Here is a 25,743-nt window from a genome sequence, read left to right as displayed (position 1 = left end):
ACTTTATTGGGGGGGGGGGGATCCCGACTCCCCACTCCCACAGGTTAAAGTTTTGGCCTGGGGGACTTGTATAAAAAGTCTCACACCGGCTGTGGCATTAGCCTGCTGGCTGTTTGGGCCTGGTGCTGGTTCTCAAATTACGGGGGACACAGGTTCATTTTGTCCCCCGTATTTTGGGAACAAGGACCGGTCCATGAGCCTTGTGCTGGTTTTAGAAATTTAGGGGAAACCCACATGTTTTGCCCCCTGATTTAAATTTTTTAACAGTTGGAAATATCACCACTTTTCAACAAAAATAAATCAAATTTACCATCGACCTATTCATTCTATTCGACTTCTATCCAACTGTCGGAAATTTTTTGACGGTTGGAAAACCGTGGCTTGTCGAAAAGGGACGCAGATTCAACAATTTACCAGGCGTTTTTGCCAATGCAGATTTGACTTTTAAAAAAAGTTGACAATGTGGCCAAAACTGACACATAGAATAGGTGTGGGCCTATACCCCCCCCCTTATTCATGTAGATAATCTGCCAATACTAAAGTTATATCAATTATAGGAACACAACGAATGTAAAAGCAATAACACATGTAATAAAAGCATGTGGCTATATATTGACAATTGAATAATAATAATAATAATAATAATACACACATACATACATACCGAAGAAACAAAGAATAATTGTTTTACTGTTCATAATTAGAGAAGTTAATAGAATAAACACAACACAGTTGGAATGAATGGAGACAAAGAAGACCAGCAGTGCTAGATATGAATGCCTGGCTACAGTATGTACAGTACAGTGCAGCAGGGACAGTGTATGTGTATGTGGAGCAGGGACAGTGACTGACAGCTCCTGTTCCCACCCTGTGTGGGTGGGTGACACCTGTGTGAGCAGCTCCTGGTGTGGGCATAGAAAGCCCACTCCTCCATAATGCACATGTATGTGAGGGCTGGGACATATGCCCATCCCTGCCCCTGCTGTCATGCATGCTGCAGCCTGGATGTGACTTCTCCCAGCCTCGGGAAGTTGCAGTGTGCGTGCCGCCAGTTTCGGGGTTAGCAGAGCACCGGGTGCTCCCCATGGAAGCCTAGGTGCACCCCCATTGCATAGCAGAGGAGGGGAAGGGGGTGGGAGGATTTCGGATTTCCCCTCTGCCTCCCAGATGCGTTCCCTGCTGATCCGCAATAAGAAGAGCGCAGGGCTGCATGAGGCTTTGGGGCTGGTTCCCCAGCAGCAGCCCAGGATGTTCAGCTGTGTGTCCGGCTTCTGGGTGCTGCTATCCGCCTGCCTGCTCGCCGTCTGCAGCTTCAGCTTCCTCTCCCCGGCATGGATAGTGAAGTCCAGCGATTCCGAGGGACACGAGCCGGTGAGCTTCGGGCTGCTCTGGCACTGCTCCGACAGCCTGGGGCTGCGGTCCGGGTGCTACACCTTCGGGGGATTGGGGAGGTTCAATGACATCCCGTCCAGCTCCTGGCAGGTGAGTGGCACATCTGCTGCTGCTGCTCCGGGGTACATCACACCTGGGCATATACCATGCTGCAGCTACACTATCTAATCTGCACGCCTGTATCCCAGATTTACCCTGGGGGATAGATGATAGATAGGTAGATAGGTAGATAGATAGATAGATAGATAGATAGATAGATAGAAGCTAATATGTAGGTATATACTGTAGGTACATACATATTAGATAGATAGATAGATAGATAGATAGATATTAGATACAAACTAATAGGTAAATACATACATAATAGATAGATAGATATTAGATACAAACTAATAGGTAAATACATGCATATTAGATAGATAGATAGATAGATAGATAGATAGATAGATAGAAGCTAATAGGTAGGTATATACTGTAGGTACATACATATTAGATAGATAGAGTATAAGTTTCTGTCCTTTAAAAGCTGTACCATACAGCCATATGAAAAAAACATTGTACAGTAATTAATAGATCTGTCTCGTCCATTAGTGATGGGAGGAAAGCTCTGCAAGCTCTTAATCATGTCATTGCAATTAGTAGGCGAGTGTATGTTTGGGATACAGCAATATGGATGTACTGTCCATACTGTTATAGTCTGTATACTGTAGATTGTACAAGATGCACTCCTGGCTTTGTAATTAGCAGATATCAAGTGGAAAATAGCAAACAGCCCTCAGTGAGGAAAACTCACTTCATTAATATTACACTTGTGTGTCTGGATGTGTACAAGTGGAGTGATAATGTGTCGCCAATTAGACGTATGTAGGAGGATAAGCATCATGTGGGAGTAGAGCAGGAGACACTTGCCACCAGGCTATGTCTGCACATGGATCTTCCAAGTGTCATTATGAATCATTTTATTTATGAACAGCAGTTATGTACTGATGTACTGTAGTAGCATCTATCTATCTATCTATCTATCTATCTATCTATCTATCTATCTAGATGGATACACAAAATGTGGGTATATTTGTTGTGCAGGGGTGTATATGGTTAAACATCCTAGCAGCTGATGTGTGACCTTGTGCATGTATACATTTTCGTATTTCAACACTTACTTATATAAACCTGAAATAACGACTCGGAGACTTGGGTTTGGCAGAAATTGTTAGCTGAATTTATTGAAAACTCTTTAAGCTAATTGCTTGTATTAGAATTCCTTAATTAAATGGTGGCCCAGAAAGAACGGCTAGTGTTCTAAGCTCCACCCCACGACTGACGTATGTAATGACGTATTCCCTACACAAGCGGTATGGCTCCACCTACTCCATTGACTGCCACCCGACTGGGTGGTCTCGCTGCCCCCCGAGCGGGAGATCTAGCGCAGGCCTATAGTCAATGGAGGTGAGCGCACCGAGAACAACCGATGTGATGTATAAACATCGCTTACTGAAGGCCTAAATCAATTAATCTGCCGTTCTTTCCCGCCTTTCAGCCAACGCGTTTACAGCCCCCCTTTATCCCCCCCTTACTAAATCCTAAGTCTCTGTCCTAGCTGGGTGATGAGTGAACTCAGACCCCCTGCTCTCTGCTTTTGTTCCTGCTGCTGCTCACGCCCCCCTCAATTAATCCTGTCCTTTCTCACTGGCCCTCCTCATGGCTAGGTGGCAAGAAGGGGACCGGCTACCCTGGCTGCTGCCTCCCCCCCCCATCCCCCCGAACCCAGGTTTCCCTCCGTTGACCTGCAGGGTGCCTAGCGCCCCACCCCCTTATCCTGCTTCAGGGGCCATTTTGGCCCCCTGCGCTCCCTTAAGGTGGGAGAGGGCGACTTACCGGCACCCCGCTCTGGTCAACGAAATAATGGAAACATGACGACATAGTTTGTGGCCCATAGCGTGTCAGGGGCGTGTTCACGTGGGTCACATGACGTGGCTGGCACGGCCCATAGCGTGTAGGGGGCGTGTTCACGTGAGTCACATGGTGGTGACTGGCACGGCCCAGGCGGTACCAACTTGGTAGGGGGCGTGGTCGCGTACCCACGGCGGTGGAACGGACACGTCCCAGGGGTAACGCATTAGCAGGAACAGAGCGCACCGCTCCCCTTTCTATCCCTTGCCCTGCAAAAGTGTTTGGTTATGATTATGGATTTGTGAAATAAAGCTGTGACCATTTTAATTGCCACAAACTATGTCGTCATGTTTCCATTATTTCGTTGACCAGAGCGGGGTGCCGGTAAGTCGCCCTCTCCCACCTTAAGGGAGCGCAGGGGGCCAAAATGGCCCCTGAAGCAGGATAAGGGGGTGGGGCGCTAGGCACCCTGCAGGTCAACGGAGGGAAACCTGGGTTCGGGGGGATGGGGGGGGGGAGGCAGCAGCCAGGGTAGCCGGTCCCCTTCTTGCCACCTAGCCATGAGGAGGGCCAGTGAGAAAGGACAGGATTAATTGAGGGGGGCGTGAGCAGCAGCAGGAACAAAAGCAGAGAGCAGGGGGTCTGAGTTCACTCATCACCCAGCTAGGACAGAGACACCCACCCACCCAGCCCAGTTGTTTGGGAAAAGCCGGGGAAAGGCACTTGACAGGTGTCAGGTTGTGAATCTTGTATGGGACAGGTTTGAAAATGTTGTAGTTGTCACGTTGAAATGTTGTGAAAAAAAAAAAAAAAAATTATAATAATGGGTATATTTGTTGTGCAGGGGTGTATATGGTTTACAATTATATGGTGTATATGGTTTACAATGTGCAGCAATGACATGTTTTATATATTTTTTACTGTCCAGCAATAGCACATACTGTGTAGACACATTAGTGTCCAGCAATGACATGTACTGTATGTATTTATTGTCCAGAAATGACAAATACTGTGTACAAATATTAGTGTTCAGCGATGACACATGCTTTATGTATTTATTATTGTTCAGCACTGATACATACTGTGTACACTCATTATTGTCCAGCAATTACACATACTGTATGTGTATTTTATTGTCCAGCAATAAAAAAATACTGTGTATGCATAGTGTCCAGCAATGACACACACTTCATATATTTATTTTTGTCCAGCAATGACACATATTGTGCTCACATTAGTGTCCAGCAATGACATATGCTGTATGTATTTAGAATTGTCCAGCAATGCCGCATACTGTGTATACTTATGAATGTCCAGATTAACATTTTGTTTACAGTATGTATTAATCATTAGCAATGACATCATATTATTTTGCTAGTAGTAACTACTTGCAGTTTATTGGTATTGTGTAAAATAGCATCCTGCTGCCCCTTCTGGGAATTTCTCTATTCAAAAGTATCTTAACAATTTCCCCGGTTAACATGGTTACAGAACAGAAAATACTCTGTGCCTTCCCATTCAATAACAAATCCACATGACTATAATATACTGGTTAAGCATACCGTAAGTGATAAAATACAAGTACAGTTACAGTATATGGTATTGAGAATTAAGACAAGAGCCCACACACTGCCCTCCTTATGCAAAAATGATATATGCCAATATTTTATTACAGTCAGCAGGAGTGTTACACCTTAGGATTTCACAGCAATATTTGCAATAGGTCCGTGGAGTACAGATTCAAGACCCAAACAATGGAGACACGTGTTCAGAAGAGCAGTTTGGACCACTGGAGTGTGACTCAGGGGTAGATTTATTAAGCTTGGTGAAGTGATAAAGTGTCTGACCGGTGATAAAAACCAATCAGCTCCTACCTGTCATTTTTCAAACCAAGCCTGTAACTTCACAGTTAGGAGCTGATTGGCCGGTGATAAAAACTAGACACTTTATCACTTCACCGAGCTTAATAAATCTACCCCTCGGTATTGTACTTGCCTCTATACAATGTAGTAGTGGAAATCCCACCACTGACTCTAGAAATGAATTAATTGGATAACTTATTCACTGTCTTATACCTACATCTATGCTAAACAGGTTTTTATACTGAAATTTTGAGATTAACTGCAATTAGTGGCACTGATAGGCACACACTGTAAGTACCGCTTAACTGAAAATCTTGTTGTCAAGGGGGATTACTTGCTTGTTGCCAAGAGAGATTGCATGCTCGTTGCCAAATGTGGGTTCCATTCTCATTGCCAGGGGTTCCATTCTTATTGACAGGGGTTTCGTGACAGTTGGGTTTACTTGCTCGTTGCCACGGGGGTTTACTTGCTTGTTGCCAGGGGGTTTTCTTGTTCATTGCCGGGGAGTTAACTTGCTCGTTGCCGGGGGGGTGTTATGTGCTCGTTGCCAGGGGTTGCAGGGCCATAGCGCTCCTGGAATCCGCACTTCTGGGTAGCGATGGGCACTCTGCACTCACCTGAAAGAGCACCCCTAGCATCTGTCTCCTATACAGAGGCGGACATTTTTGGAGGGGTGCAGGGTCTCTGTCTGCATGTGGACAGAGATTCTGCAGAGAAAGGGGGGCAGTCAAAGATGACATTTAGCAGGTGGGTGACAACGATGGTGATTCTTAAATCTGTTACCACAGCTGCCGTGGGCTCCCCCCACCACCTCGAGTGCCCCCTGTGTTAATGGCATTAAGAATCTTAAATCGCAGTTAATGTGTTAACTAACGTGATATTAACACGTTAACACACCCAGCACTAATATATATATATATATATATATACACACACACACACGCACAAAGTAAAATTCCATTTTAACTCTCATTTGATATTAACAATTTGTAGGGTGCTGAGTTTTTACAGGGGATTTATATAGGTAACTGGCGCAACTAATTTTCAGTCTGCTGGAAAATAACAGAAACCGTCTGGGGTGGGAAGATGTCAGCTTTCCCCTTTGTATATGGAGGTCTATTTATGTGTGAGTTGTGCAGAAATCTAAAGGTTTTTATATTTCGCAAAAAATGGACCAGTGCACCTTTTGTAATGCTGATAAGTTGTTTGAAAACCGAAGCATCATTAGCGAGTCAGTGCACGGGGATTGTTACATGATTGTGCATGCAGAACACTGTGGCCAGCCGGCTTTATATACAACCTTTGTCTTCCTGGGTTAGAAATAGAAAATGATCCCTTTGGTGATCATTGTAAATTTCCCATTCCCCTCCTATGTGAATGTAGTGAGATTGTGTTCAAGAACAGGAGGTCTGTTTTACCCACAGTGACCTCTGTTAAGTTATTATGTACAATATTGACAGTTATTTTGTGTAATTTTGCCACAGTTCCTTGGTGTATTATGCAAATTATCTATCTATCTATCTATCTATCTATCTATCTATCTATCTATCTATCTATCTATCATATGTACAAGTTCTTTATATAAAAGGTAAAAACAATACCTGGATAGGGGATTTCACACTTTGTAGAACTACAAGCATGTCATTGCAGCCAGGGAATCTACAGCAGTAACTGTTAGTAAAAGGTGTCTTCCTTAAAATAGCATATATCTGGTATCCATGGGACATGGAGAAGTTGTCACTTTAACGGCCCGTGCGGACCCTATGTTGTACCAGGGTTTTGCTGGGTACGGTGACACCATTCATTATAGACGTGGCCGTATTGGATATGCTAAGAGCTGGGACAGAAGTCATAGAAACAGAAATCAATTAATGCTCTGGTAGCAATGGCGAAGAAGTGTGAGAGAGGGAGCACAAAGAAATTAATAAACAATAAAAGTATATAAATATATATATATATATATATATATATATATATATATATATATATAAAGAGAAAATATAAGTGCGCAAAAACAAAACCTTAAAAGACCAATGGAATTAGTGTGACTTGTGCACACACAACGGGAGATAATCCGTCTCAGTCAATTTCAGTAAGCACTCTGGGTCTTTTCAGTTAGCCCAGCAGCTCCAAATCACCTGAATTCACAGGTGTAGAATTTCTAGAAAGATAAATTAGAGCGCTCCATAGTGCAGTATAATAAAGACATTTATTGTAAAAAGCAGTTTTAGCCTTGCATAAAAACAGGCGGTTATAACATACCGCAACAGGTGGTTCAACAACCGCTGGACAACAGCATACACAGTGGTCTTACACACTGAACAGTAGGAGCGGTTACACTCGTAGACGCTTGCTTGCATCAGGTGAATATGGACAAGGACTCCAACGCCAGGCCACGCCCCAACGCGTTTCGTAGTCACGTACTTCGTCAGAGGGCTGGCCTGGCGTTGGTCAGATACCTCTCTTATAGCCCGAAATTCCTGCCCAGCTGTGATGCATTAATCACTTCAACCATCTCCATAGTATTCTGTCAGTATACAAACACTGCAGATTGCGGGCTAGTAATATCTCAAAACTAGATGTTCTCACCTTAACAGTATTTTACCGCAGGTATGCAGATATACATATACACACAATACAATTTAAATACGTTTACATACACACATTACAGTCAATTGCTTAAAACAAATATTTTCTTTTCTCCTAAGAGAAGCTATAAAAAATCTATATATAAGGCAAAGTATCTTTCACATCGATGGTTCTACATCAATACCTCTGCATCAACAAATGTATCATGCAGAGATATCATAACATAAGTACATAAAAAAAAAAATGTACATTGTATTTTTAAAAAACTACATAATCAAAATTATATTTAAAACATTTGAAGGGAGAGAGAGAAAAACACATTCTGTTATATTAAGACACAGTGGCACGCACGATCATATACACATATCATCACCGCATTTAATGCCATCGCTGATAGCACACCATAATTTGGGATTCCCATAGTCAAACAGTGAGTTTCTTATCAGGTGTTTTTTGGTTAATCGAATCACTTGCTCATCATATCGTTGCGTGTCTTTGTGTCCGCTTTTAAGCCAATCATGTTCTTTTCTTATTTTGCTTTTTTTTGCAAGGTACAACAATGGTGGAACAGGTTTTTGTGATAAAAGAAAAGAGAATAACATATTATTAGTTTAATAGAAACATTAAATTTCACTAGCCTATTATTTACACTCAGTACGGCAAAATAAGTGAATGATAAAACCGATGGGTTCTTTCATTTAAAGCATATGTATATAGAGATGTATAGTACATTCCTCAGAATGTCATTATAAAGATAGGGCAAATTATTAGGACTTCATCAATTTAGAATGACTTTAACAAGAATATATTGCACTTTGCTAATGATACATTTTTCGCAACATTACAAATTTCATGGAATCCTCTTGGTCCATGGAAGTATGCGGAACATCCCATGTAGGACAACAAACTAATGCTGGCAAGGCTATTAAATGATGGGGGAAGGAAAAGATAAAGATAAGGACCCTACTGTAAAAACGGTGTGATTTCCACTCCCTCGTTCATACCATCGGGATACAGTGTTTTCATGGTGTAAATCCAATATGACTCACGTTTTAACAGTAAAGAGTCCCTGTTACCCCCTCTAATGTCCAAATTGACTTGTTCAAGCCCAAGAAATCGCATATTTTTTGGGTCACTCCCTTGGCATTCTTTGAAGTGCCTTGGGACACTATGATTCTCCACTCGGTTTTTTATATTTCTATAGTGTTCAAGGATCCTTATCTTAAGGTTTCTTTTTGTTTTCCCTACATAGGACTTTCCGCATTCACAACTTAACAAATATACCACATATGTACTGTTACAATTAATGAAACTTTTAATTTCCTTCGTTTTACCATCCCACTTATTACGTTCTTGGTGCCTTTTTTCCCATGGCAGCAGATTTTGCATTTACCGCATGTATAAAAACCATTCGGCCTAGTAGTCAAGAACTTATTTTGACTGTCTATATTAACACTCGGCAAGAGGCTGGGGGAGAGGCGATTTTTCAGAGTGGTGGCTCTTCTGAATACAACTTCTGGCACATTTGTAAGGTTTTTCACCCAGAATGGGGTCGGCCTTCATAATATGCCAGTTTTTATTTAATATTTTCCTTATCAAACCATTCTGTACATTGTACTGAGTCACAAATGGGCAAAAGGGGATTTTTTCTTGTTTAACTTGTTCAGTGGTTTTATATCTTATAAGTTCATTGCGATCCAGTGCTTTTGCTTTTTCTACTGCTTTATTTATAAGGTCCAGGGGGTAACCTTTCTCTAGAAATCTACCAACGTAGATCTCAGCTTGTTCATTAAATTTTTGTATGGAACTACAGTTACGTCGCAACCTAAGTAACTGGGAGAAAGGCAAATTAGTTTTCCAATTCTTGTAATGGCAACTTGAAAAATCTAGATAATTATTGCTATCAACGGGTTTGAAAAAAGTACAAGTATCCACTGCCCTCATCTGTGGATCCTGCTTACTCGTCAATGTTAAATCCAAAAATTCTATTGATATAGGATCGAATTTTGAAGTAAAACTTAGATTATATTCCACATTATGTATACATTTAACAAACTCAATGAATTGTTCTTCCGTGCCTTTCCATATTACTAAAATATCGTCTATATAGCGCCTGTATAGCGCTATATAGTCTTTAAAAGGGTTATTAGCATATATATACCGTTTCTCCCATTCGCCCAAAAATTAATTTGCATTTGTGCCCCGGGGTATGCAAATTTATTTTTGGGTGAATGGGAGAAACTGTATATATATGCTAATAACCCTTTTAAAGACTATCGGACAAGTAAAAAATATCTAAGAAAAATAGTAAAACAGGAATTATTTAATTAGCATTACAATCAGAAAAAAGGTGTTTTTTTAAATAAATAAAGCTTATTTTCTATTAATATAAGGACAGCTAATTCAGGTTGTAACTAAGATGAGGGCAATAAGAAGCAGGGACTCCCACCTCCCATGCAAAATTACCCATACTCCACCATTACAGTCCAAGTTTTAAGGATATCCATGCTTGAGCACAGGTGAATTATTAGTACCTCAAGCCAATTTGATCTAACTGTCTGTACACAGGTAAAGATATCATTAAAACATGGACTGCAATGCATGAGTTTGGGAAACTTTTCCCCAATGCAGTTCCGGATTCAGGAAATTTGAGTGTATAAACTGGAAAAAAACAACAACTATTGTTCATCTTACAGTATCAGTTTTAAAACAACACAAAATGTGTGGAAAAAGAAAAAGGACAATACAAATACTATTTTCAGGGAGGAGTCAACTTTCCACTGCAGCTGGAAAGTTTACAAATGCATATGGGGGACTGAACATCCAAGATCAATAGAGATTCCCCAAAAGTTAAGGTCTCCTGTGGAATGTCTTGTAAAATTGAGTATGGCCCCTTCTTTTTTTTCAAGAAAAAAATGTTAATGAGATCTTCTTATCTCAGTGTGCTTAATAATTAGTTGACGCATCAACTGCATGAAGGCAGTGACATCTTCATTTTTTAACAAGATTGAGCACCGCCACACTGACACGGCAGAGTTAGAAATGGCCTCAACCAAACACTTTCGGAGCAATGTACTGGCCAGGCAACAAATGGCAAAGGGCCAGATGCACTAAGCTTCAAAAGGGATAAAATGGAGAGTGATAAACAGCCAGCAAATCAGCTTCTACCTGACATATTTCAAACACATGGCAGGTAGGAGCTGATTGGCTGACTGTTTATCACTCTTCACTTTATCACTTTTGAAGCTTAGTGCATCTGACCCAAAGTGTTTCTCCAATGTTGGCCACCACAAAGTCCGATCTAACAACCTGGGATTTCATGGTCAAGAATAAGGTCTCATCTCTATCTTTCCTGTTCTCAATGATCTGACACAATGGTTGAAATGTAATAGGATGAGAGATTCAGAAAGTGAGAGATTTGGTAAGAAATGTCCAGTTATTTTAAAGAGACAATCATTTACACTGCAAAACCAGTTTGATGTTGAAGTGCAAATGATTGCCGCTTTAAAAAAACTGGAGATTTGTTACCAAATCTCTCGCTTTCTGAATCTCTCATCCTATTAAATTTCCCCCAATGTATCACACTTGTTATTGCTAGAGTTGATGAAGACACGTGTTTGGCGAGGAGTGAATATCCATGTTGAGATCTGCTGTGTTTCCCACACATGTTTTACACACATTAAACACCTGTAAATTGCTGTAAAACACTTCCACAGTTTTCTACAAAATGCTGTAGGGTGCGTGTCTTTATTATAAATAGTCAGTATTTTATAAAATGATAAAATGATATTTTCTTGTATTACCCATTAAATGCAGTGTACTCATTACGTGCCTCTCCGGAGGAAGAATCACTCAAGCTCACCTGGGAACATGACCTGGAAGTCCCTGTGGATGGGGAAGGGTGGTCTTTTACCAGAGAATAGCTAAGTGACCCATTAACATACATGACACTTTGCCAAAACTCCTGCAAAATGTATGCACTATGACACTTTTTCCGGGACAAATTGCACTTTATTCATACTAAAACCTCCAATTAATTCTGGACAAGCTAGTTGGACATATTTGCAATGCTGTCAAGCTTCTAATAGCCACAGATTGGGAGAAACAAAGATTACATCACTACAATTACTAAACAATTCTGGTATATGGATTATATTTTATGAAGTACTGTATATCAGAAGTCTCCTACACAACAAGGTTGATCACTTCCACGATGATTTGTATCAATGGTTCCTTCACCATAATAACTCCCCCATGATCCTTTTGTTGTATCTATCCTCTATACAATGTGTGTCATCATCCTTTCCACGCTTATCAAACTATATACCCCTCTTATTGTCTAAATGTTCCACTAGTCAGTGTGATAGGCATACAATCCAAGATTTCTTTCCTACCATACTCAAATCTTTAAAAAAAAAAATTCTAGGTACCCCGTGCATATTCCGACTACAAAGTTCCACATAAGCCACTCTGGGCTGCCACAAATTATTAGATACCCCTTCCCCCCGCTGCCTACCCTTTGACCATACTGTTGTGCATGAATTTCCCTGGTACCCTGGTGGTAGGACTAACCCTACACTTCACTGCTGACTAATCTAAGTGCCAATGCTGTTGTCAAATTGTTACTGAAAACTGATGAATCAGTGGTTCCTCTGTGTTCATTTTATCCTAGAGCAAATACAACATACCTGTCACAGATGCACAGAACTTGTAGATGAGCAGTAGCAGACAAAGTGATGCTAAAGTTAGGGAGCCAGTTGGTGTAATCTAGTAGTTGTCAGAGCCAGAGATGATGGGCACACACTGTCATCAATAAGAGACTCACAACAGTAACCAGCAGTAAGTATTTAGGTATATTGGCGGTTTGTTTCCAGCATTTGAATAGGCTTATAGAGTACAATGTATTGCAGTTAACGGTGCATTATGGCACAGAATTTTTTTTTTTGCTATTACTGAAATACAGTATCCCAAGGTATTCAGCGCTAAACACATCAGATCCTTAGCCATAGTACATTATTCACTGCAGTAAACGGTATCCCATCTGTAATTAGTCTATGTAACACTGTCACAGTATCCGAAGGGTATAAACAAAAGCCAGTTATGCCCGCTACGAAATTGGTTGTTATGCCACAACAAAAAAATTAAGATTTATAAGCAACTGTTGCATATTCACCTTCTTCTTAGTCATGTCATTCTAAACATCACACCATCACCAATTTCCTGATCAAAAATTATAAGGCGATAATGACCTTTTATAAACACTACATTTCCAGAGCAATTATATCCCAAGATGAGAGCACTTTCCCCATCAGCCGATTCTCTGTATGTTTATTTATTACAGTACATAGTGCTTCAATTAATCTAAGTGCTTTGTAACACAGGAGAGCTGCTCTCAATGGCATTGTTCTAGCTGAGACTTTCTAAGTTACTGGACGTTGACTGGCTGAGCGATGAGTGGCCCTCTTCCAATCCTCACCACTCAAGCCAACAAAACTCCATCCCCATCTATTACATTCCAGCAGCTGCATCGCTGGCCAACATTAGGGCAGATAATCCATAACAATCATTTCATCCGTATAATTTCATTAAAACCATTATCCTGATTAGATGTCGTGATTGCTAATTGGTTCTCACTACTGTAGATACAGGACTGGAGGAAAACAATTGTTCTGGGCAAAGAATTTCTATTACTTTGCTTCTCAAAAGTGTCCTTGAAAATAGATAATGAAAACAGCTTTGATACAGTCTGCACATCACATCGCAAGTATTTCCAATAGAAAACTTGGTCAGAATACATAAGCGGATTCATTGTTACCTTAATATTCAAGACGCAAAGGTTGGAGCCCATTAAGTAATATAGGTCTGTTATGTGAACATGACAATTTGAAAGCTAACCATTTATAACTTCTGTCAATAAGATGTAACCGTGTTCAATTCGTCTTAAATGGGAGCTGGCAATGCATCAAAAACATAAATAGGCTTTAGAATACTTGAAATGTCTGTTTTTATGTATCCATAGCAATCTTTTGTAATGCCGTTACTAAATTAGTGGCAGGGATGAATTGGATATTGGATGTAATGCTTACTTTTGAATTATTATTGTGTTATGGCAAAAGAGAAATCTCAGTTATCTACTGTAATCTGCATCCCTGTTTTACTAACACTTCACAAAGAACCTATGACTTAACAGCTTCTGTGGAACTATGACGTTTATTGTACCCTGCCATGATTTGTAGATGCAAAACAGTTGAGGCAATGCTTCTTTATAACAAGATTCTTCAGCTGAGATCTGCAGTCTTTTTTTTTTTTATAAACTATAAGGGTGTAATTATCCTATACTATGGGGGTGACTGGTTGGTTTACAAAAGCAAACTCCTTCTTTAATGGACAAAACCATGTGCACTGCAGGTGGGGCGGATATGACATGTGCGGAGAGAGTTTCCATATGGGTGGGGTGTGTTCAAACTGAAATCTTAATTGCAATGTAAAAATAAAGCAGCCAGTATTTATTCTTCACAAAAACAAAATAACTCACCCAAATGTAACTCTCTCTGCACATGTTACATTAGGCCCACCTGCAGTGCACATGGTTTTGTCAAGTAAAGAAGGAGTTTGCTTTTGCTAGAGTAAAACACATCCTCCTCCAGTTCTCCTGTCACTTTGACTCCCAGACTGGACAATGTACCTCTCCTTCCTTAAACACAGGTCGGATGCTCCTAGACTTGCTTTCTTGCAGAATGAACTGGTCCCTGCCTCTGCACATCTATCCTTCCTACCACAGTGTTTCAGCAATTGATGTGTAGCCTGCACATGGGTCTTACAATGTACAATCACTTTTAAAACACCGCTGCATCAGTTTTAAAAGTTTTGCATAAATGGACATACTTTACACAATTTGCGACCAAATGCAAATTTTACACACTACCAAGGTTAGATCACCAGCGTCAGGGCACGCACAGTTCACACCCCTCCAGAGGACAGCATTTGTCACTTTAGTCACATTGCACACCATGGCCCTGGTGTACTCTTGCTGCGACAGCATAGCCCAGTGCTATAGCACACAAGCTCAATTCCCACTGCACTACACAGATTCCAGCCCTGATCTCAGACCCTTAGTCATAAACACTTTCAGGTGAAGTTTGAGGCTGATAACAGACACGGAACGTGAAGTCTCGTATAAGCAATGCAAAAAAATCCCAACTTGTAATCAAAAACTGTAAGATCGTCAATATAATTTCAGAATGACTGTGCATAGGACCCATCATCTGCTCATTAGATAGGGATGTTGTCCAGTGTACTGCATACTTGCCTACTTGTGAAAACTAGTTTCAGGGAGATTATAGTTGGTAGTAGAATTTTACACAGTGTGTCATGCTCCACTTAAAGGGCATGTCTAGTTCCATATATGGAGAGATTGTGAAAGTGGCCCCTAGAAGTGTGGGTGTGTACTGCTACATCTGAGAGGAATCTTTTTAAATGACTTAGATCCAAATGTAGATGAGCCCCAAAGCAGTTAGTAAGGTAAAGTGCTGGGAAATGGCGCTGATTATTCAATGTAAATGTTCTATCTCTCATTCCTTTTTCCCCAAAAAATGTAAAACAGTGTAATGTGGGTTATGTGAAATGAGGGAGATTGCTAGACTAATGAGGCAGAGAGGGAGATTGCTGCTATTTCAGGGAGTCTCCTGCAGAATGCTGGAGGGTAGGTAACTGTGGTGTTCTGTGAATAGTTATCTACTTAGCTGCACAGGAGAAACCAATTTCTGACCCTAAAATCCCTGGATCAGTCATCCCCATAATGTTAATCATTGCAACAGATACATTTTACTATAAGACTGGCATTAGGTCTGTTTTGAAATTCTCAGAGCGAATGTGTCATTAAATATTCTATTACTTTAGTATTCCACAGCTTACCCAACCAGTAATAAAACCCATTTCTGAAGAAATCGTGTTAGATTCGCAATGGATTACCCTTTGTCCTCTGTATGAAAAGTTAATTATACAAATCTTTATTAACCTTGTTCATTTATACATATTAATAGTTTTTCTAACCTCTCAATAAGTAACCCTTCCATTTAGTTTATTAATAGGGTTGCCTGCCACTAAAACCTTGTGTTCTACTGTGTCCTTCTAATGCCATATGTAAGATGTCCTATTAGTTATACAATGCATCACATGCATCTCTCCCACTTGTAATGCATGTCACATTTGTTCTTGGCACCCACTATGTGGGACTCACTGGTGCTATGCATCGTCTATCAGCTAGTATTTCCAAGTCTTTTTCCATCTCAGTTGTCCCTATTTGTAATTTATTTAATGTCAAAATGATCATGGCCTGATGCTTGACCCTACATTTATCTACACTCATAAAAAATAGTCCCTCGGCATCTTTGATAACTGTGTTATGACATATTAAGACATAATTAACAACCAATTAGTCTTTACCAAGTGTGTATTAAAAAGTATAGATGGAAGGTCATTTAAGCTAGGTTCTTCTAACCAAGTGCACTTGGCTATCTGATCACCGGTAAGTGCTCCTACTTCCATATAACACCAGATACTTGAATAGATTGGTCTGGAGAACACAGGTTTGTGGTAACACTGTGCCAAAAAAATCTGCAGTAATCTCAGAGAGGGGTCTATTCATCATTATATAATTATCATGAATGATAATGTTTTGAACTCGCTACGAGTTCAAAGACCAATTCAGAGGCATTGATCATGCCTCATTGCAGGATGTACTTATCTATGGCTGTACATCCCACCATACATCGCACAAATACTAATCGCATATGCACTAACTTATTATTTATTTATTTATTTATTAACAGTTTCTTATATAGCGCAGCATATTCCGTTGCGCTTTACAATAGCAGACAGTGAAACAACAAAACAGGGTATTTACAGACAGTCAAAATGTAGGAGGGCCTTATGCAATTAGTTCCACAAAGAACAGCTGTCCTGATAAGAGCTGTCTGTTGCGATGCTCATCTGTCACTGGATTTGTGGGTTTCAGTGCAGGCAGTCCCTCTGTGCAGAGGTAGAACTACCATTGGTGCAACGCATCAGGGACCCTGAGGTTAAAGGGGGCCCACCACTGCATCTGTCACCCTCTGTCTCACCCTGGCTCTCATTGTCATCTTCTGCCTCTCCCTGTCACCCACTGCTGTGTTGCATATTGTAAACTTGGGTTGGGGTGGAGGAGGAGGACCCAAATGATATTTTTACTCACCACCCACAAGTTCCACCACTGCCTCTGTGCATGTGAGTGATGCCACAGCTGCAGAGAGTGCTGGGAGGGATTCGATAAGCCCTCTGTATCGGAATCCCAGCAGCTGGTAGTAAGGGGCCTGTTTATTATGGATCACATATTCAATGCAATCTGGGTGGGATCTTACTGCCCAGAATCGCATTGCAATATGCGAGTCAATCAATGGTATGCATTAATCAACAGACGTTGGGACAAGGGCTCTGCTGGGTGCCGGGGAGTCTGCGCATGTACAGCGCTAACCATGCTGCATCATCGGCCACTTCCGGGTGAACCCTCTGCCCATTCAGCGATGAGGAGAGTAGCCCAACAGCTGCAATGGGCTACCACCATTCTCATTTGTGGTAGCCCATTGCAGCTTTGCATTCCACATATTATGAAATCTGGCAGCATCGCATCCCCCATAGTTCTATGGGGAAACATAGAAACATAGAAACATAGAATTTGACGGCAGATAAGAACCACTTGGCCCATCTAGTCTGCCCCTTTTTTTAACCCCTTCACGACATTTGACGTATATATACGTCATGGTCGGGAAGTACTTCCCGACACATGACGTATATATACGTCATGACTTCTAACTGTCACTGCGTCTAGAGACGCAGTGACAGTTAGGTGATGTCTGCTGTCCCTGACAGCAGACATCCCCCCTCGCCGCCCAGGGGGGGCAGGGGTGCCCCCCCCGGTCGGCGATCGCTGTGATTGGCTGTTCAAATCTGAACAGCCATTCACAGCGTTTCCTGTGTTACCGGCGGCTAAGCCGCTCGGTAACACAGGGATCGGTGGTGATCGGTGCTGTCAAGTACAGCACCGATCACCTCCGATGTGCAGCCCCCCCTCCAACCCGCCGGGCACTCACCCGGCAGCAGCAGCAGCTCCCCCGGCTCCCCCGGAGCGTCTGAAGCGCACGCAGCGCTGACCTCCTCCCCCCTCCCCCCCGCAGCAGCAGCAGCAGCATCAAGCTGCAGAAAAAGTTAAAAAAATAAATATATGCACTGAAAAACTATATATATATATATATATATATATATATATATATACACACACATATATATATATATATATATATATATATGTGTGTGTGTATATATATGTATATATATATATATATATATATATATATATACACACATATATATATATATATATATATATATGTGTGTGTGTGTGTATATACCGCACCGATCGCCAGCCCCCCCCCCCCCCCTCCCACCCGGCAGCCCCCCTCCCTCCCACCCACCCGGCTGCCGCAGCACCAGCACCCCTCCCACCCCCCCGCCAGCCGCAGCGCCAGCCCCCCTCCCAAAGCTGGTGACTAAAATGGGGTCACTTGTGGGGGGGTTCCACTGTATTGGTGCTTCGGGGGTCTTGCTAATGCGACATAGCACCCACCATTCATTCCACCACCAAAAATCACTCCTTCCCTTCTGAGTCCTGCCATGCACCCAACTGGTATTTTTTGGTCACACGTGAGGCATTGCCGTACTCGGGAGAAATTGGGGCACAGATTTTGGGGTGCTTTGTCTCCTTCATTCCTTGTGAAAATAAAAAATTTTGAGCCAGAACTGCATTTTTCTGTAAAAAATTACATTTTTTTTACACAAAAATGCAGATCTGGCTCAAAATTTTTCATTTTCACAAGGAATGAAGGAGACAAAGCACCCCAAAATCTGTGCCCCAATTTCTCCCGAGTACGGCAATGCCTCATGTGTGACCAAAAAATACCAGTTGGGTGCATGGCAGGACTCAGAAGGGAAGGAGTGATTTTTGGATTTTGCAGCACAGATTCAGGTTGAATGACCCCCGAAACACCCATACAGTGGAACCCCCCCACAAGTGACCCCATTTTGCAAACTACACCCTTCAGGGAATTCATCAAGGGGTATAGTGTACATTTCAAACCCCCCGGGGTTTCACCAATTTTGATACAACTGAGCTGTGAAAATGAAAAATTAATTTTTTTTCATTTTCACTGCCCAGTTGTACCACAATTGGTGAAACCCCTGGGGGTTTGAAATGTACACTATACCCCTAGATGAATTCCCTGAAGGGTGTAGTTTGCAAAATGGGGTCACTTGTGGGGGGGTACCTAACTTTTAGCATCTTATGGTGCCTAGAAACCTACATTGTGCCTAAAAAATAATCTCATAAAAAGGAGGCTCCAAAATCAAGTAGGTGCTCCTTCTATTATGAAGCCTGTGGTTTGGTCACCGTGCACACTAGGGCCACATATAGGATATTTATGAAAACCAAAGAATTGGGGGAATCAATTTTTAGTCACATTTCTCTAGTAAAATCTACTGTGTTCCTTAGAAAAATGTATTAAAATTGCAAATCTGCAAAAAAAATGAAATTTTGAAATTTCACCTACACTTTCTTTTAATTCCTGTGAAACACCTAAAGGGTTAACAAACTTCCAAAATGCTGTTTTGAATACTGTGAGGGGTGCAGTTTTTGAAATGGCATCATTTATGGGGGTGTCTCACATACAAGTCACTCAAAGTCACATCATAACTGACCTGGTCCCTAAAAAAATCAGAGTTTGAAATTTTCTTGAAAATTTGAGAATTTGCTATTCATATTTTAAGCCTCCTAGTGTCCAAAAAAATGAAAATGAGGTTGAAATAATGATGGCAACATAAAGTAGACATATGGTCTATGTTAGTTATTCACTATTTTGAGTGGTAAGATTATTTGTCTCACAAGCAGAAAATTTAACATTTTGCAAATCGCAAAATTTTCCATTTTTTTACGACATTTTGGTATTTTTCACAAAAAAACACAGACTGTATCGACGAAAATTTACCACTAACTTGAAGTACAATGTGTCACGAGAAAACAATCTCAAAATCACTGGGATAAGTAAAAGCAAAAAAAAGTTATCCCCACTTAAGTGATACATGCCAGATTTGAAAAAAAGGGCTCTGTCAGGAAGGCAAAAACTGGCTCTGTCATGAAGGGGTTAAACATGTTACCTCAAACCATATTTGATCCTTATTTTTATGTAAGGATATCAATATGCTTATCCCAAGCATGTTTAAATTGTACTACTGTATTTGCATCTACCACCTCTGTTGGGAGGCTATTCCACTTATCTACTACTCTTTCTGTGAAAAAATTCTTCCTCACATTTCCCCTGAATCTTCCTCCCTCTAGTTTCAGTGCATGTCCTCGTGTTCTGTTGCTCCTCTTCCTGTGAAGAATGTCTCCCACCTGTACCTTGTTAAAGCCCTTGATATATTTGAAAGTTTCTATCATGTCCCCCCTTTCCCTTCTGTGCTCTAAAGTATACATATTAAGATCTTTTAGTCTTTCCTGGTACGTTTTGTGATGTAGGCCATGCACCATTTTAGTTGCTCTTCTTTGCACAGTCTCTAATGTATTTATATCCTTCTGGAGATATGGCCTCCAGAACTGAACACAATACTCTAGGTGAGGTCGTACCAATGACCTATACAGTGGCATTATTACTTCTTTCTTTCTACTGCTGACACCTCTCCCTATGCAACCAAGCATCTGACTTGCCTTCTTCATTGCTTTGTTACATTGCCTACCTGCTTTTAAGTCCCCTGAAATAGTGACACCTAGATCCCTCTCTTCCTCTGTAGTTTCCATTATAGTGCCAGTTATACTATATTGAGTCTTTGGATTTCTGAGACCCAAGTGCATGATTTTGCATTTTTTGGCATTAAACTGTAGTTGCCATTCTCTTGACCATTTCTCTAATCTGCCTAGATCCTCAATCATTTGTTTTACCCCTCCTGGTGTGTCTACCCTGTTGCATACCTTTGTGTCATCTGCAAAAAGGCACATTTTACCCTCAATTCCATTTGCAATATCACCAATAAAGATATTAAAAAGCACCGGTCCAAGTACAGATCCCTGGGGTACTCCACTTGTAACCTTTCCCTCCTTTGACTGTACTCCGTTTACTACAACTCTCTGTTTTCTGTCCTGCAACCACGCTCTTATCCATTCAACTATCTTAGAATCCAATCCCAAGCTTTCAAGTTTATTTAACAGTCTGCGATGTGGGACAGTGTCAAAAGCTTTACTAAAGTCTAGATAAGCTACATCTACAGCCCCACCTTGATCTATTACTTTAGTCACCCAGTCAAAAAAGTCAATAAGATTTGTTTGACATGATCTTCCCCCAGTAAACCCATGCTGTTTTGGATCCTGTAAATTGCTGGTTTTGAGATATTCTACAACTCTTTCTTTTAAGAGTGTTTCCATCAATTTCCCTACTACTGATGTAAGGCTCACTGGTCGATAGTTGCTTACCTCTTCCTTGCTTCCACTTTTGTGCAGTGGGACTACATTCGCTGTTTTCCAGTCCTCTGGGATTACTCCAGTAGCTAGTGACTGGTTGAATAATTCTGTTATTGGTTTTACCAGCTCCCCTTTAAGCTCTTTTAGTATCCTTGGATGTATCCCATCTGGCCCCATTGATTTATCCACTTTCAGTTTTGAGAGTTCTGTGAGGACCTTTTTCTCTGTAAATGTACTTGTCTCTCCCTCAGTTTTCTGACTATACTTGCAACTTAACTCTGGTCCCTTCCCCTCTCTTTCAGCAGTGAATACTGAGCAGAAATAATTATTAATATTATCTGCTATTACATTGTCACCCTCAAGAAAACTTCCACTCTCTGGGAATGCAGCTGTGTACGGGAATGGGTCCCTTCTACTTACATTCAAGGGATACTCAATATTTGCGGCTAACACCCGTTTTCGGGGCAATAGCCACAAATATTGAATGATAAATGTAGCATTTTCTGTACTACATACAGAAAATGCATTAAAACTCAAAATGGGGGAGGGAAGGCCGGCGGAGAATGAGGACAGAGCAGGGAGGGATCTGAAAAGAATCCTCTCTTGCACTTGTGAAAGATATTGGGAGCTGTACTTATGCCATCTCATACAAATACACACTCAAGTTCATGATTGATGAATCACATAATTTCTACATCACTGAAAATTATCGTTGGAGAATTGTAATTAGAAGATCTCCTGTTTCAGATTTTCTCTGACAATGCAAATGTTTTGATAAAATGAAGTGACGAAGAATAGACCCCAGAACATTGTTTTAGTACCACTTCCAAACAATTTTAAGTTGATCGTTGTATGGTGAGAAATACTATTATCAAAAAGAGAATATTCAAGCTATTTGCCAATCTTTTCAGGAGGTGTCCTTGTAGATTCAATCAAGAATAATATAGTATGATACCTGCAGAATTGCAAGGAACCCATCAGCTACTTTCTGGCTTCTGTGCAAATCTTTATCAAGAGGATAAATGTTTATGACTCTCTTGAAAAGACTGATGAAAGTATGGCTTTCATGAAAAGATAACCTAACCTCCCCCAAAAAAACAGCGTTGGAGAATATCTGTTTGCAAAAGTAAAATCTGAATAAAAATACAAGTTCTGTGTTTTCAAGTCCACTGAGCCGAAAATACCAAAGTAGAGTTGTATTTGTCTTAATCCACAACACTATGTTTATGGAAACCCAAACGCTGGCTACTACCAAATGAACCATCTGACCAATTGTCAACCATGGTGGTGGATGAAAAATGAGTGAACATCAATGGAATATGTAAACTTATAATGCCCACCGTGAACATCTCTTTAACTAATACACACCATCATCAAAGGTTGAAATGCAGCATTATAAAGAAGATTTGCCCAAAATGTCTGAAATAAAAAAAAATATAAAGCATAGATAATCTCATACAAAAAAACATTCCAGAGAACTCTAGATCCTGATTCCAATGCAACATCTTTATTTGGGATGCAGTGTAAATCCCGGCGGTCGGGATCCCGGTGTTCAGAATCCCGACGCTGGAATCCCGATCGCCGAAATCCCGACACTTTCTCCCTCCGTGGGTGTCCACGACACCCCTGGAGGGAGAATAAATTAGCGTGCTGAGCGTAGCGAGTCACCAGGCCCGCTGCGTGGCGAGCGCAGCGAGCCCGCAAGGGGGGGCGATCCACGTCCCCTCCATTGTCGGGATTTCGGTGATCGGGATTCCAGTGTCGGGATTCTGAACGCCGGGATCCCGTCTGCCAGGATTTAATACTGAATCCCTTTATTTGTATAGGTAAAATAGACACCTTAATATGATTTTAGTTTTACCTTAGTCATTTGAGATGGTTTTAAGAAAATAATTTAATTTTAAATTAAGCAAAGGTACTTCCTCATCTTTGCGGCCACAGCTTACACCAGTTACGTTAGTCGCTTTCAGAAAAGTGCCATTGTCCGCTCGCCATGCTCCGCTGCCCACGTTTTGCAACGATTCAGGCTCTGTGTCTCGCTCCACTTCACTCGCCACAGCTTTCCTAATTGTAATAGATGGTGGCGTGGACACAGGAGGGTGGCGTGGAGCCAGGGTGGTGTGGGTTATGCTATGTAAGTTCCATAGCCTAAGCTGTGGCCGCAAAGATGAGTACCCTGGGTATCTTGCTCCAAACCATGAGCCCTGCATTCAGCACAAATCTCTGGTCAGCTGGACAGTGGAACAGCATACTGGCAATATGCAAGTACTGCTGCACATATGCTTAGCAGTGCTTACATTGGAATTATAAATGCAAAATAAAAATGGAAATAAATTTAATAAAATTATGAATTTTTTATTTGCTAGAACATGAAATGTTCTTAAGCAGTACATTTTCTGTATATTTATACATACTGTATATTTATAAAGTATAGTGTCTAGGTGAAACTCTAGGAAAGTATCATCTGCATGGGGCGGTACAGATGGTATATAGCATTACTGGATCACAGCGCTGAGGTCATGGGTTCGATTCCCACCATGGCCCTGACTGTGCAGAGTTTGTATATACCTGTGTGGGTTTCCTCCGGGTACTCCGGTTTCCTCCCACAATCCAAAAATATACTGTTAGGTTAATTGGCTCCTAACAAATTAACACTAGAATGTCTGTGTGTGCGAGTATATGTGGTAGGGAATATAGATTGTAAGCTCCACTGGGGCAGGGACTGATGTGAATGTTCAAATATTCTCTGTAAAACGCTGCGGCATATGTGTGCGCTATATAAGAAACTGTTAATAAATAAAATAAATGTAGCCAGAAGTGCTTTCTTTAGAATTGTTCTGTTTTTATCTTTGCATTGCTGCTAATAGTTCTTTATCAATCAAACTGATTTGGTTGTCAGACATGACAAAGAAATGACATTTTGTGTAGTTAATAGAGATTAAATATTTTTAAGGGAATTTTTTTTATTTTTTTTACGTTACAATTGGAATGTTGGTGATCCGCACCAGTCTCATTGATGTTGCAATTCATACCCAGCTGGAAGCTGGATATACGCACACTGTAGGGGTTAATTGTACATTTAGGCACTGTAGACCCCAGTTTTCTGCTAATTGCCTACAACTGTCCCATGTTGTGCAACAGAACAGTACGAAACCACAACAATATGTTTCATTCTGGTTTGTGGGAACAGATGGAGGGCTGAAACTCTGCTTCCAGCTGGGCCATAGAAGCTCCATTCTTTTGTATTGGTGCCAAGGAGATGAAAAAGCGGCTGGACCCTTCCAAATGAAATTATCTGTGGAAGTATTTCCCCGGTGGCTGAGCAAGTGTCATAGCTGTGTTGTGTGTGAAATTGCTGTATACATCAGCATCATTGCATTGCAGCGTATCATTATCCAGCGGAGTGATCACATGTAATGTAACTAGCAGAACGAACTTTATTTCTCATAATGTCCAATGTTTACATTCCTAGAGTAGCCTAAAAATCAAATAAGCCGCAACTGGTCAAATATGTTGTGAATCCATTATCCATAATGCTCGACAAAGTTAATATTTGCTGCCATATGAAGTTGGTATATGTAATAAGTGGCTCCAGTTACTGTTACTGTACGGAGCAGGTCCTAATATATTTAGATCTAGCACAGGGGTTCTCAAACTCGGTCCACAGGACCCCACACAGTTCATGTTTTCAGGTCACCCGGTAGTAGCACAGGGACATTCTTTACTAACTGACACATTTTAAAAGATCCACAGGTGGAGCTAATTATTTCACTTGTGATTCAACTGTGAGGAGACCTGCAAAACATGCACTGTGTGGGGCCCTGAGGACCGAGTTTGAGCACCTGTGGTCTAGCAGAAGCCATACTGCACATAGTCGGATTTGGGGCTGCGATGTTACTCACAGTGCCCCAAACACAGCAGCAAGAGTCATATGGAGATGCAGACAACAGCTTCTTAAGATGCAAACATACTACTCAATTTTTTTAAATGATATGCACAATAATGTGAATGATATTATTGTGCTTATCATCTAGTGCAGGGGTGGCCAACCGGTCAGAGGTAAAGAGCCAAAAAATATCGATAGTCAAGCTAAAGAGCCGACATCATGCGCGCGCCGAAGGCGCATGCGCCAAAAAAACGGGGCGTAGTTTATTTTGACCCCTTGGGTGGGTGTGATACAAATATGCCTCCAATAGTGCAGTGCCATATATACATATGCCCCCAATAGTGCCAGATACACATATGCCCCCCACGGTGCCAGGTATGCACCACACGGTGCCGGGTATGCCCCTATGGTGCCAGAAAGCTGGTATGCCCCCACAGTGCCACAAACTGCTATGCCCCACAGTGCAAATTTCCCAGCAGCACCACTCACCGTTGTTGCTGCTGCTGCCGGGCGGGGAGAGGACAGTCTGGTGTCCCCCTGCAGTCCTCCTGTCATGTCACTGATGGGAGGAGAGCACAGCACAC

General features: G+C 41.3%; 1 protein-coding gene across 1 annotated transcript in view; it reads left to right on the top strand.

Moving 5' to 3' along the window:
* Window positions 1-904: 904 nt before the first annotated feature.
* Window positions 905-25,743, top strand: part of LOC146059841 (LHFPL tetraspan subfamily member 7 protein-like) — a 188,240-nt gene continuing 163,401 nt past the window's right edge. Inside the window, exon 1 of the mRNA XM_083172425.1 lies at window positions 905-1,482. Within this exon, the coding sequence (XP_083028551.1) occupies window positions 1,168-1,482 (315 nt within the window). The 5' untranslated portion in view covers window positions 905-1,167. The remainder of the gene's footprint in view (window positions 1,483-25,743) is intronic.

This window comes from Crinia signifera, chromosome 2, assembly GCF_055691185.1.
Source record: "Crinia signifera chromosome 2, ASM5569118v1, whole genome shotgun sequence".
In the NCBI taxonomy this organism is placed as follows: domain Eukaryota; kingdom Metazoa; phylum Chordata; class Amphibia; order Anura; family Myobatrachidae; genus Crinia; species Crinia signifera.
This window is presented reverse-complemented; position numbering and strand designations above follow the sequence as displayed.